Source organism: Lolium rigidum, chromosome 7 (genome assembly GCF_022539505.1).
Source record: "Lolium rigidum isolate FL_2022 chromosome 7, APGP_CSIRO_Lrig_0.1, whole genome shotgun sequence".
Lineage (NCBI taxonomy): Eukaryota > Viridiplantae > Streptophyta > Magnoliopsida > Poales > Poaceae > Lolium > Lolium rigidum.
The window spans coordinates 173,297,149-173,310,294 of record NC_061514.1 but is presented as its reverse complement, the minus strand read 5'-3'; the positions used below and the strand labels follow the sequence as shown (position 1 = coordinate 173,310,294).

The 13,146-nt window shown below is 46.8% G+C and overlaps 1 protein-coding gene and 1 pseudogene across 1 annotated transcript; both read left to right on the top strand.

Moving 5' to 3' along the window:
* The first annotated feature begins 244 nt into the window (after positions 1-244).
* Positions 245-3,447, top strand: LOC124677728 (RNA-binding protein L-like). Its single transcript, XM_047213687.1, has 7 exons — positions 245-460; positions 989-1,442; positions 2,133-2,185; positions 2,265-2,401; positions 2,550-2,646; positions 2,751-2,900; positions 3,008-3,447. Exons 1-7 carry the CDS (start codon positions 245-247, stop codon positions 3,008-3,010), a joined length of 1,110 nt encoding a protein of 369 aa, XP_047069643.1. The 3' UTR covers positions 3,011-3,447.
* A 7,283-nt stretch (positions 3,448-10,730) lies between these two features.
* LOC124672297 lies at positions 10,731-12,895 on the top strand (annotated as a pseudogene).
* Positions 12,896-13,146: the final 251 nt, after the last annotated feature.

Sequence of the window (13,146 nt, the reverse complement as noted above, 5' to 3'; positions counted from 1 at the left end):
GATTTTTACAATTTTACGGGCTTTGCTAGAGATGCTCTTAAGCCCGGTGTTTTTCACATACCAGTGGACCGGCTCCACCACCGATTTGGGATGCGTGCACCCACCTTAAACCCCAACTTACTTCTCAACCTCTGTTTGACTGGTGTTCCACCTTTTCCCTTCCGACCCTCCTTCTCTCGCCGTCCAGTGGAAGTGGAACCCCATTCGATTGCTAGGGTTTGATCCCGCCTTCCCTCCCGCCACCATGGCACATTCGCGTCCGCAGCACTGGGCCATGGCGCCGCCCTACCACAACCGCGGGTCGCCGCCGGCGCCACAGCAGGAGCAGGCGGGTCCGGCCGCGGAGGGCGAAAGCGGAGCCGGATCCGTCGGAAACAAGCCGAGGTCACTCTGGATCGGCGGACTTCTCGACTGGATGGACGAGGACTACCTCTACAGCTGCTTCACCCGCTCGTCCGAGGTGATCCCATCCCATACCCCACATCCCACCCTACCTACTATTTTGTTTAATTGTTTCATATGTGCCTAATGTGCGCCTGCCCTTGATATATGCTGCCGAATTACTACTCCTAAGTTAATTCGCGCCCATGTATGTGCACCATACTGTTTACTAGCACTGCTAGATTGTAGCATTGGTGACAGTAGATTTGTGTCCCGCTGACTAGGATATGGTCTCAATCATTTTTTTTTAGAAATTGGATGGACGAAATGGTCTCAGTACGTTCAGTTTTCTGCTGTAGTGCTGTGTGTGTGTGTGTGTGTGTGTCATATATGCTCTACTGCTAGTAAATTGGAGACATTTTACTATTTTTAGCTCCTTGCTCTATCTGCATTTCAGTCGCCTAAATCTGGCTATAATATTTGTCAATGCTCTCCTCTTATCATCAATTAGTAGCTGAGGCAATTACCATTTCTCTTGTGATTATTCACCTCAACGTCTTACTTGTTTTTGCTCACTGTTTTCTTCATCATTTCTGTTTTAATGCAGCTCGTGTCGGTAGTGGTAATGCGCAACAAGGAGACCAGGCAACCCGAGGGTTTTGGCTATCTTAACTTTGCTAACCATGTCACCGCTGATCAAATCCTCCAGAGCTACAATGGCCAGAGGATGCCTAATACTGACAGAGATTTCAGGCTCAGCTGGGTCATCCGCAGCGCTCCAAAGAAGCCTGCTTGCGATGATCATGCCATATATGTTGGGGACTTGAGCCTTGATGTTACAGACCTCATGCTACATGACGTGTTCAAGAATCGCTATCCATCTGTTAAGAAGGCAACTGTTATGCGAGGTGGTTTTGCTGGACACTCAAAAGGCTATGGGTTCGTTTTGTTTGGAGATGTTAGTGACTGCAGACAAGCGATGACCGAAATGGATGGAGCATACTGTTCTACTAGGCCTATGCGTATCAGAGCTGCTACCGGCACTGGCCACCAACAGAATGGTTTGCAATTGATTTTCTGTAGCTACCCAGCTTTGATTTTGAATTTCGGCTAACTATGTCTCCTTTCTATTGCAAATATCTTTTTACTGGTTTAATTTTTAGCAAGATGCAATTCCACTGTTTGCACTGCTGCATATTTTACGCCTTTCAAATGATTTCTCTGCACTTACATACTCTCTATCCAACTGAATCACCCCCAACCCAATCCAATCCAATCCAATAGTGTCAGTAAGTATTTTTGGCTGTGTGAGTGTAGCCTCCCCTCATCCATTCCTTGTATTAGGCTCTCCTTTTCCCCTGGACTTGTAGTCCACCCTTTAGTACAATATGCACATAACTCTGCTGCATTGTCGTAAATCATGATGCATTTCAACTTGCATGTTACACACATTCTTTCATCTGCAAGTGTTTTGATTCAGCTGCATGAGCCTATCGTGGTCTATCTCGATCATAAAACATGTGTTGATTATCTCAGTACTGGATTCAGTGTTTTGAAGTACCTAGTGCGCTGGGTATACATCCTGTAATGTTGGCACACTTTAATGCGTTAGTCTATGACTAGTGGTGGTTAATTTTCTGTCCTGGTGGATCACAAATTGATATACCTTAAGTATTTTCATATCAATATACCACACAATATTTAGAATTGCCAGCATCAATAGTTTATAACTACATACTTCATTCTTGCAGGTTCTCGTACACAAGGGACAGATTCTGATGGCAATTGGAACAACAATAAAAGAGTGAGTATATGGTCTTACCTCTTAAAAGGAGTCTCACATGTACAGACATTTAATCTCAGGATGTGTTAATGGCTTGCAGCTATTTGTCGGTGGTCTTGATTTAAGTGTAACTGCTGAGGATCTAAAGAAAGCCTTTAGTCCTTATGGAGAGATTACTGATACTGATGTCACGTTGGTAGAGGGGAAATGCTGTGGCTTCGTCGCATATACGAGCAGGTATTTGGTTTAGTCATCACAATGTTCAGTATATTGTTGCCAAGGCCCATTAGAACTGTGGATGTCTTTATTTGGTCTGCTATACCCTCTCTTAAGTACCCAGTTCTTCCCTGGTAGACTGAAATATGACTTCTACATTCTTGTGCAGAGCATCAGCTGAGGAGGCTAGAAGAATTCTAAATGGAAGCCAACTGGGAAATAACACCATGAGGATTTTCTGGGCTCGCCGTCTTTCTAACAAGAAGGTAGTTCTTGTCTCTTGTTTGTCTTCTACTTTCTGATTTGATTGCCAGATTGTTCCTAGTTATCTTTGTTGACAAGCATACTTCTACATCATAAACATGAGCAGGATGAAGCGAATGATGAGTACCATGGACATCCCCAAGGTTCGGGTCCTGATTATGGCTGCTCTCCTGGGGATTCTAACATGCATGGTTACAAAGGCCGTGGAGGATATGCATATCACCAACAGAAGCAGCCACAACAGACCCCAGTACAGGTAGGTTTCATTTCCGATGAGGACCAGGGAGAGCTGTTTTTCCCTTCCAAGTTTTCTTATTTTCTTTAAATACCTCGCTACAATAAATGAATTCTGCCTTGGTGCAGTGAGGATGGCAGCGCAGGGAATGTCTCAGTCACAAAGTGTGGTGGAATTCTTGCAAGATAAACCCAAGAGATCTTTTGCCGGGAATACCTTTTTTTGGTGCCGTGTTGCTCCTTTGGTTCTGCATGGTCACGCAAGTTCCTTGAGATGCCTGGAACAACAGTTGCGGTCTTCGGAATTTCTCTTTTCGGAAATAGCTGTATCTGCTGCTGCTTTGTTTTGCCTTTCGTTGCGCATCCAGAGATGTGCACCGTCGTGCAAATGCAAGTTCTGTAGGCGCCTGGAACGGCAGGGTTTGGATTACAAATTGAGATAACTCATCCTGTAGTTTTGGTGGAGAAACAGGGATAAGCCATTTTAGCTTTGGTTGGAAGAGTTACGTGGCCTAAATTCTGCTTTTACTATGGGCATTCACTGAGATTGTTCTGAACTCTATAAACCAAGGTGGTACAGATGCAATGCGACTCTTTAACCCTTCATAAGATCCCGTTGCAGTAGCCCTTAAGTCTGTGATTGTTTGTTGATTCGCTCTGCCTGTGCTATGATATGGAATCACAGTTGCACTGCTGATGGGTGTTCTGATGCTGATGGTCCTGGTTAATTGGAGTTTATGCAACCTTTGCCTATTGTGCTATGTATGCACGATGTGTGGTGTGAGCGTTGGCGCCATCCTGATGGTCGCTCTCACACCTTATCTGTGCAACAGGTACTTCTCCAAAACTTGCTGTTAGTATGTGTGGTAACCTGGGATGCACATGCACACTCACATCGGCCACTCATTCAACAACAACAATGTGCTGCAAATAGCAAGTTGCCCAAGGTGACAAACAAGGCCAGCCATGTGCTGCTGGGATTGGATCAGTGCTTGTGTGGCTTTGTGAATAGTGATCCATGCCTTTTCGATTATGCAAATAACTCATCAGTGTCGAGCTCGGCTAATGCGTCACAAATGTCCGGATCAGCGGGGATGAGGAAAAGGTCCTTGACCAGGCGTTTCCGGCTGTCTGACGGCGAGGTGATGCCGTCGCCATCGCGGTAGATGCACGTCGATTCTCGCCAGGTTGACGTAGACACGGTCGGCCGCGCCTGTGCTTCTGAAGGCCACCTCCCTGTTCACCTCCTTCCACGTCTCACCGACGGCATCTGCCACCGCGCCACGGGCTTCTTCCTCGCTGGTGCCACCCGTCTTCACCATGCGGCAGGAGATGGATGACGACCCCTCCCCCCGCTTCGACTTGGCCTCGTGTGTCACAGAGTCGTTGCAGAACAGGAAGATCCTGGAACATAGCTCAACCAGCTTAGGGTACATCATCACCAATTCACCATGTCTTTGTTGTCGTCGTTGTTGCGCAGCGGCAGCCATGGATAGAAGTACAGTTATATACACGAGCAAGTACAGGTACAGAAGTACAGCCGCAAATACGAGCACGTACAGTTAACAAGTAAAGGAAAAAATTGTACCAAATACACTAGAAACAGAAGTACTTATCAGTTCAATCACGTAGGTACACACCACGAGTACAGCCATATTAGTAACGTGAGGATCTTAAAAGTGAAAACGGTTTGTAATCTGAACTTACGGTTCTCAAGATATTTTAATTTGAAAAAATGAATCTTAGAAATAAAGGGAAGACTGAGCCACCCACCCTCCACATGTCTTTCTCTCTCCTCCATCCCCACATTGTTTCCCTCTCGCGACACATGTCGAGCAGAGATGTCACTTCTAGGATTTTTCTCGCACCATAGCGCGTCACTTATCACGTGCAGAGCGAGGGTTTTTTTTTTTTTTTAGAGATTTCGGATTTTCGCTTACCACTGACTGTTTGAAGAACATGCGAGCTACGAAATACAACCCAATAAAGGCCGAAAGCAGCCTTGAATGTGGAACAACCTTCGGACCGCCTTGCATGGCTGTCCTGTCGTCCGAGGACTCCGAGTCGTAGTCCAATTCAAATCTTGCGTACGGCCTATACAAGTACAAGGCAGATTCCTGTACCGTGCACGACTTGGAATCGGAGATGGATCAAATGTGTGTGTATATATATATCTGAGGGGTGTAGACGAGAAAGGCTCCAAAAGTATTCTGAGTTGTCGTGCTAGCTACTCATCGAACACAACACAAGGTTGTGTTTTCGATCCGTATCATCGAAGCCGCACATCAGTCGAAGGCGGTCGTCATGGACGAGAGCGGACCTCGGAAGCACAAGCATACGCCCGATGCCGGGCGGGGAGGCCCCGACGGCAACCTTTTCAACTATCACCCTGGCCGCACTCACATGTATTCTGCGCCCTACGCCACCAGGCCGAGCTACGAGTATGACAACCCGGATGGATTCAGTGTTGGGCACGACGACGACGGCAACCTCTTCAACAATCACCCCGGCCACATTGGCTCCTCTGACGAATATTATTCTGCGCCTTACGCCACCAGCAGGCCGAGCTACGAGTACGACACCCCCGATGGATTCAATGTTGGGCGTGATGGCAACCTCTTCAACTATCACCCCGATGGCTCATCTCACGAATATTATTACGCCACAAGACCCAGCTACGAGTACGACACCCCTGATGGATTCAACGTGGGGCCCGGTCGCATCCACATGTACACATCCTCTGACGACCGACGGTCAAACGGCGGACTAGCTAGCAGATCGCTCGACATCAAACAAGCATGCATCCAACATACCCTCGAGAACTAACATGTAGAGAAGATGTAAGTGGGAGTGCTTAATTTGCTCAAGTGCCTACTTTTATCTGCTTTTGTGTAACAAGCTGCAATGCTGCATAGATGGTGGGCTGGTGTATCCCATGTCCATGGAAGTTGAGTTTCCTCCCAGGGAGCTTTTATTTGTTCAGTTTGGTTCCTTGTAAAAATCAGTACCCCCGACGTAAACTTCAGACTTTGCTTTCTACATAAAGCTGGGCATGGTGATCACTATATTAGTGGTGGAATGGTGGAAATTTATTGTGTACAAAGGACTAGAGTATAAAATTATTGTGTGTGGCTAGTTGCAACATATGCAAAGTTGCAAAAATCTGAAGGTGTTGTTGGCTGACTATTGGCAGGGCGCATTATCGGCGCCATCAACAACGTGGAACATGCATACAACACAACCAAAATACTTCTTTCCAACTTAAAGTGAGGTTGTCAATCTCACTATTTTGCTGAACACAAATGATTAAATGTATCGAGTGATTGAATTTCAGTGTAAAGGAAAGGACCGGGGTCCACAGTTCACTAGAGGTCTCTCTCCATAAAATAAATAGCATGCTAGGTGAACATATTACAGCTGGGCAATTGACAGAATATCTATCATACATGACAGGATGATTACTATGAGATTCATTTGGGTATTATAACATAATACATAGACCGTAATCTAACTGCATCTATGACTAATAATCCACCTTCCGGTTATCGTCAGAACCGCTTCCAGTATTAAGTTGCAAGCAATAGATTATCGCATTAAGCAATGTGTGTAAAGTAAATAATAAAATTACCCTTGGATAAAACATTACTATTTTCTTCCTAGTAGTAACAACACATCTACAATCTTAGAAGTTATTGTCACTCTTCTAGAAAACTAGATGCATGAACCTACTATCGAGCATAAATACCCCCTCTTGAAGTCACAAGCATCTATTTGGCCAGTGTATCTACTAGTAACGGAGAGCATGCAAGATCACAAATAACATATGACAAGAATATATAACCGATCTCAATATAGTATACAATATTCATCGGATCACAACAAACACAACATGTAGCATTACATAAGGATGATCTTGATCATGTAGGGTAGCTCATAAGATCTAAACATGAGGCGCAAATTGGAGAAGACAACCATCTAGCTACTGCTATGGACCCATAGTCCAGGAATGAACTACTCACGCATCACTTTAGAGGCGGGCATGACGCTGTAGATGCCTCCAGCGATGATTTTCCCCTTCTGGCAGGGTGCCGGGAAGAGCTTCAGAACCCTCCCGAGATGGGTTCTGCAATGGCGGCCGCGACGGAACTTTTCGTGGATGGAGGCTAGGATATTAAGGGTTTTCCCGAGATCGTGAATAAACAGGCAGAGGGGCGATGTCGGTGGAGGCCAGGGTGGCCCACACCACCCCTAGGCGCGGGCCAGGGGTAGGCCACGCCTAGGGTTGGCGTGGCCGCCCTGCTGCCCTCCCTCTGGACTCTGTCTTTGTTACGGTAAAATATTGACTTCGCTCATCTAATTCCGAGAATATTTCCTGTACAACTTTTCTGAAATACAAAACAACAAAAAACATGGAACTGACACAGTGACATCTTGTTAGTAGGTTAGTGCCGAAAAATGTATAAAAGTACAACGAAGTATGAGCAAAACACATATGAATTGGTTTAAAACAAGCATGGAGCATAAAAAATTATAGATACGTTTGAGACGTATCAAAGCCCATGGGCAAGGTATGATCCCTGGGACATGACAAAGTCTTCCAGTTCATCCCAATTGATTGTCTCGTTCAAATCCAGCCCTGTCATGGTGAAGAACATAGGGAGAACAAGAGGAAAACTAGAGGGAGAAGATGAAGTGTCGGACGTCCATGGCGCGGAGAACTTATAGGAGCCCCAGTTTTCTGATTGCAAACAATGTTTGCCTCCATCTAACCCTGTTTTCTTGATCTAGGCCGTTCAATCTCCGAGTGATCCGTGACATAAGGTTGTTTCCCAATGAATGAGCACCTACTTCCTCTCCGATTGGGCAGAAAAAAAAAACCCGTGAATCAGCTGCAGCAATGAAGGCGCTACCATCAGAGAAGAAGAACGAAGGAGAAGAGAGGTCGAGCTTTGAGCAGGAATCGAGGAGGTGGATGCAACGAGCAAAAGTGAAATTAAAGGGCTTCCCTACCGCGTGCATGCAGGGGCAAAGATGGAAGGTCACCACGTTTTTCTCTCCTGCCAAACGCAGCAAGTCTAGCTCGTCCATCAAACATAATTCCATACGTGGAGGCTTGCAAGTGGAGAGAAATTTGGGCAGCACAGTTAGGCTGGTCATAGTGCATACTAGTATCATACTACCTTCGATTCAAGGAATAAGGCGTCCTCGTTTTACGTGTTTTTCGTTTGACTAAGAATTACTTCAAATATATAAAGATTGTTTGTATGAAATTAACATCATTAGAAAGTATTTTTCAATACGAATCCAACGATATTAATTACATATAATATAACCAAGATTTTGTTGTTCAATTTTTATGGTCAAAGTTCGTCTTGGAATACGCGTGCGCCTTATTCCTTAGGACGGAGGTAGTATATTAGTATCATGCATATGATTCTTGTCTATGATACTAGCTCTATAGTGGATAGTATTATAAAGTAGTATCATAAACTTCTAAATTTATTGTTTTGTAGAATCTCAATGTAAATCTATGTACATGATCTATTTGACATGTACTTTTCTCGTAACGTGCGCTATGATACAGTATCCACCTATGTTACTCTAACCTTATCTCTCCTCCTTAATTACATGCCACATCATCATTTTTGTGAGCCTAGTATGCATGATACTACCTATGATACTAGCACTATGGTCAGCCTTAAAATGTTGTGAACGTAGGCCTGCCTCGTGAAACAAAAACTGTTGCTTTACTCTGCAGAAGACTATTAAACAGATGTAGCTATCAGCGGACAAAGAACACTTTTGCATAGTTTAATTATTCTGGTAATCACCTCCCTAATTTTCTTAGAGAAACTTTGTAAACGTGAAGCATACACACTAGCCATCAAAGGAGAGTACCTCCGTTCGCTTCAGTGTTCACCGCCGGTTCCTGTCATCTTGAGATCACCGTAGATCGTGAAGGGTTAGTATTCCGAGGTTTCTTTGCCAAAGGACATTAAGATTTAGAAAAATGTAAGATACGAACGGAGGGTGTAATTATTTTACAGTTTTGATGTCCTTTTTTAGATCTTCCAGCAAATATACATGAACTTCTCGTAAGAAAAGAAACAGTCGAACAAACTGTACATGAACTGTTTTCATCGATCAGGCGAAAGAAACATTACCCGACGTGAGCAAATACGATTGAGAACGTGTCTTTTTTTTCCTTTTTTGTTTGCGAATGGTCGTCTTCTTTCGGTTAGGTGTAAGAAACAGTATGTGATGTGTACAAACGTGAAGGGGAAACAGTACTCGCCCGCAACGTGTAGGAAATAATCGAGCGAACGCGGCACTTATCATGGGCCGAGTCCATCAAACATAAGGTATCTTACGCACCCCTGAAATAGGTGTATAGGATCTTCCCTTAGAGCATGTTCAGTGGGGATCAGTGGCGAAGGACGGAAAATTTTGAGGTAGGGCAAACTAATTTTTTTTACTCAAATACCAAAATAGTCGTAAGACATAAACGTCATATATGATTCTAACCAAATAACTTAGTACGATAAAAACAAAGACATATTTAATATACATAGAACCCAAAAACATAACAATAATGTCACCCCAATGCCAAAGCTTTACTTTTTTTTTGTAAAAGGAATGATTTTATTGATTGAGACTTTTAAATGTCCATCGTGAGCAACTAAGTCTTAATGATCTTTGTTCGCCAAGAAACCCTTCTAATTCACCATCTCAATGAGGTTATAATGTTTTTGATGAAATTATGATGTGTCTTTCAAATATGAAGAAATCTCTAAATTTTCAATTCTACACATTTAAATAATAAATATCACAAAGTTATCCTGCATATACTAAGGTTCATGATAAATCTCTACAATAGAAATATAAAATCATTGCTATTTACATTGAACCTAGAATATGAGTCTATGTTCCAGTTCGAAGTCGATTTACACAATATTCACTAAAACAAGCATAACTTTCTCATACGGAGTCTGTTTTCGATGCACGACCACTCAAAATATTCAGAAAAAACATGTGCATCTAAATGTATTCACAAAAAATAAGGTAGGGCGGCTGCCCTGCCTTGCCCTAAGGGAGCTTCGCCCCTGCTTGGGATCCTAAAGCTCCCTATGGGGTGGCGGGCGCAAAAAATTGCCTCTAGCATGTTTTCTCAATTTTATTTTGGCATCGGCGTGGACTAATTAGTAATATAGTGTTCTTAGGCCGAACCCAATCCATAGAGAAGCTAGAGGGGCGCCGGAGGATGGGAAAACGACGTGGGCTCGCCCTGATAGCGAGATGGACCGCCTCGTCTCCTGAGGCGGCTAGGGGACACGTCCCAAAGATGGCCACGCGGTGGTTAAATGTGCGTCACCGCGTTCCAGCCCTTTCCACCGCTTCCCGCTTCCGTCTTCCCGCCCGTTCTCGCTATTTGTGGGCGCGGCCGCCATCGCCATTGCACATGTAACCTTAGATCTACAAGTTTACTCTCCCATGGCTTCTACCGATCTCGCCCTAACCTACGCCTCGAACTACCCATGTCCATCGGGTTACCGATGCCCCTTGGGTAGAAGCTGAGTGCCGCAGGCGTGCCGGTCTCCCCCAATCCACAAGGTGCGGTGTGTTGTGCAGCCATCACCCAACACTATTACTAAGTCGAGCTCACACACGAGCATTGGATGGATCCCCACTGGGAACCCGACAACAATGCGACTTGGAACGCCTTCTTCACCAATCGGCGGAAGAGGGAGCTCGCCATGTATGAGGGGGTAGGCCACCTTCCGTGAATAACAATGAGGCCGGTCGCCGGCTATGGTGGGGTGGCCGGACTCTCGAGAGGATGATGGACCAGACCATGACGTGTGATTACTCCTGCATGCGATACCTGCACTTCCATCCGAAGAAGGGCGATAGTGGGTGCAGCGACGTCGCCATCCGGGAACCCTCACCCCTGCGTGGTCATCTTTGGCTTGTGCAGCCGAGGCCAGAGTGGCAGGTGCCTCCATAGTAAGCCATCGCCGCACACCAGTTCAGACACGCTGGCTACTCGGAGGAGTATCCGTGCCAGCGTGCTGCCATACATGCCTCCCAGAAACCCCTTTCGCTGGCGCAGGTGGACTACACCCAGTCCTGGTGGGAGAAGGAGGAGAAGACGTACCATGCACATCGTGGCGATGACGGCCAAGCTGCAGCCGCTGCGGCCCCCTAGTCCTCGCAGCATGGGCAACCACCGGTGCAGCTTGCACAACAACAACCACAAATGTTCCGGCCGCGTGCGCCGTCAACGACTACTATGAAAAGATGTATTATAGGGGTAGTTAGGAGACAAGTAGTTTTTTTAAATTGGAGAAAAATATTGTTTAAATTTTAGAATGTATGAATTATTTATTTATTATGGGGGGCATAATTAAGAAATAGCCTCCATTTTCGTGTCCGCGTCGGCGCTTCGCATAGGGGCCAAAAAAAAAGATGCTGATATTATACTCTTTACGGAGGTGTCTTCACGGTTGGAGGATACGGCGAGGGATATTTTTTCCCAACATGGGTGGCAGTGTGATCTTCGCATGGACCTACCTAGCTAGTTTTTTTTATCGAGAACTATAAATTTTTTTCGTCGAATTTATTGGTATTTTATAACAGATATTTATGCGGCGTGTGCATCGTAGCTAAGTATAATGCTTAAAGTAATTAAGTGCATTTTTCTAAAAATAATGGGACACGCGTGTAGAGATGTTCTTATTTAGGCCTCCGCGGATTGGAGAGACCAGAATACCCCTCAACTCTGGAGTTATTTATCCGCCTCCTGCCATCAAATAAAGGAGAGGAGAAAAAAAAAAGGAGAGGAGAGCAGGAGAAACTTACCAGGGTTTCGCCGCGGCCGCCCCTCGAGCCACCTAGCTGCGAAGTCTAAATCACCCCCTTAAGTATTGCGTTTGGAACCGAGAACCCCCCTAACTTTAAACTGGGACACTTAACTCCCCTATGTTCGCTAAACCAGACGATTAGCCCCCTCACGGTGGTTTTGCCTAAATCGTAGGCGGTTTTGCTAGCTGCTGGACTGGTGGGCGTCTGAGCTCGGAGCCCTCTCGCCAGCTTCCTTCCACAGGGTCTCCACTGACTTCGCTGCAGACGCGCCGGCCCCGAGGTGCTCGTCACTGAGGCCACCGGCTACGCGGAGCTCGTTTTGGGTGCTGACGCTGACAGCACGCTCCTAGATACCGTCGTGTCCATGCTCCCTTCCGCGGACGACGCACCCCTTCCGGCGGAGTTCCTCTGCTGGTTCCTCCATGCCGCCGTCACTGCGGGGTTATCCGCCAAGACGTGCCATGACTTGGAGCTGCATGTCGCAGCCGTGCTTGAGCAGGCCACCGCGGGCGACCTGCTGGCCGTCGCGTTCGACAGCGGCCGGGAGCACGCCACCAACACCGACACTCTCTGGCGCGTCATCGCCGCGTTTGTGGAGCGCGGGTCCGGCGCTGGGCGGAACAGGAGACCATCGTGTCGGGAGCGGCAGTGGCGCTGGGCGCAAGGGCGTAGGGGTGCTGCTACAAGGTGGACGAGATGTCGGCCGGTGGAGATCGCGACGGAGGAGTCGCTGCCCATCTCCAAGTTCGTGAGCGTGGCCGGCACGGTGCCCAAGGAAACGCTCGCCACCTACGACTGCCTGTACCCTGCAGTGGATATCTACCTGAAGGCACACCCATCGCTGAACGAGATTGAGTGGGAGAAGTTGCTTAGCGTCATGGACACTCTCAAATTCTCCTACACTGCGCGCCTCCACCCCTCCCAGAACAAGCACCTCCCGCTCCTGGGCTTCTGGTCGTGCTCAGAGCGCTCTACTACAACCAGCTGAAACTTCGCTGCGCCAGGGTCGGCCACGACGACGAGGAGGCCAAGTCTGTGCGCATCCAGGCCAAGGCGAACGCAGCGCTGGCGCAGGAGAACGAGGCGTTGTGGTCGGAGCTGGCAACGCTGCCGGCGCACATGTCGTCCGGCGTACAGTGCAGGCAAGGGGGCTAATCATCGCACATACCAGACCGGCAGCGACCAAAACCGCCTGCATTATAGGCAAAACCACCGAAGGGGGCTAATCGTCCGGTTTTGCAAACATAGGAGGGTTAAATGCCCCAGTTTAAAGTTAGGGGGGTTTTCCATCCCAAACTCGATACTTAGGGGGTAATTTAGACTTCTTTCGCTGCCATTGAAAATCGCCCTCTCGCCGCCCGTGTAGGTTCGTGCTTCCTTCCAAGAGCCTGACGGTGCCAGCCCAG

Bases quoted from the DNA above. Each gene is read 5' to 3' on its own strand.
- LOC124677728 (XM_047213687.1), top strand. From the start codon at position 245: ATGGCACATTCGCGTCCGCAGCACTGGGCCATGGCGCCGCCCTACCAC. The intron at 461-988 runs GTGATCCCATCC...GTTTTAATGCAG, and splicing joins GCTTCACCCGCTCGTCCGAG to CTCGTGTCGGTAGTGGTAAT. The intron at 2,402-2,549 runs GTATTTGGTTTA...ATTCTTGTGCAG, and splicing joins TTCGTCGCATATACGAGCAG to AGCATCAGCTGAGGAGGCTA.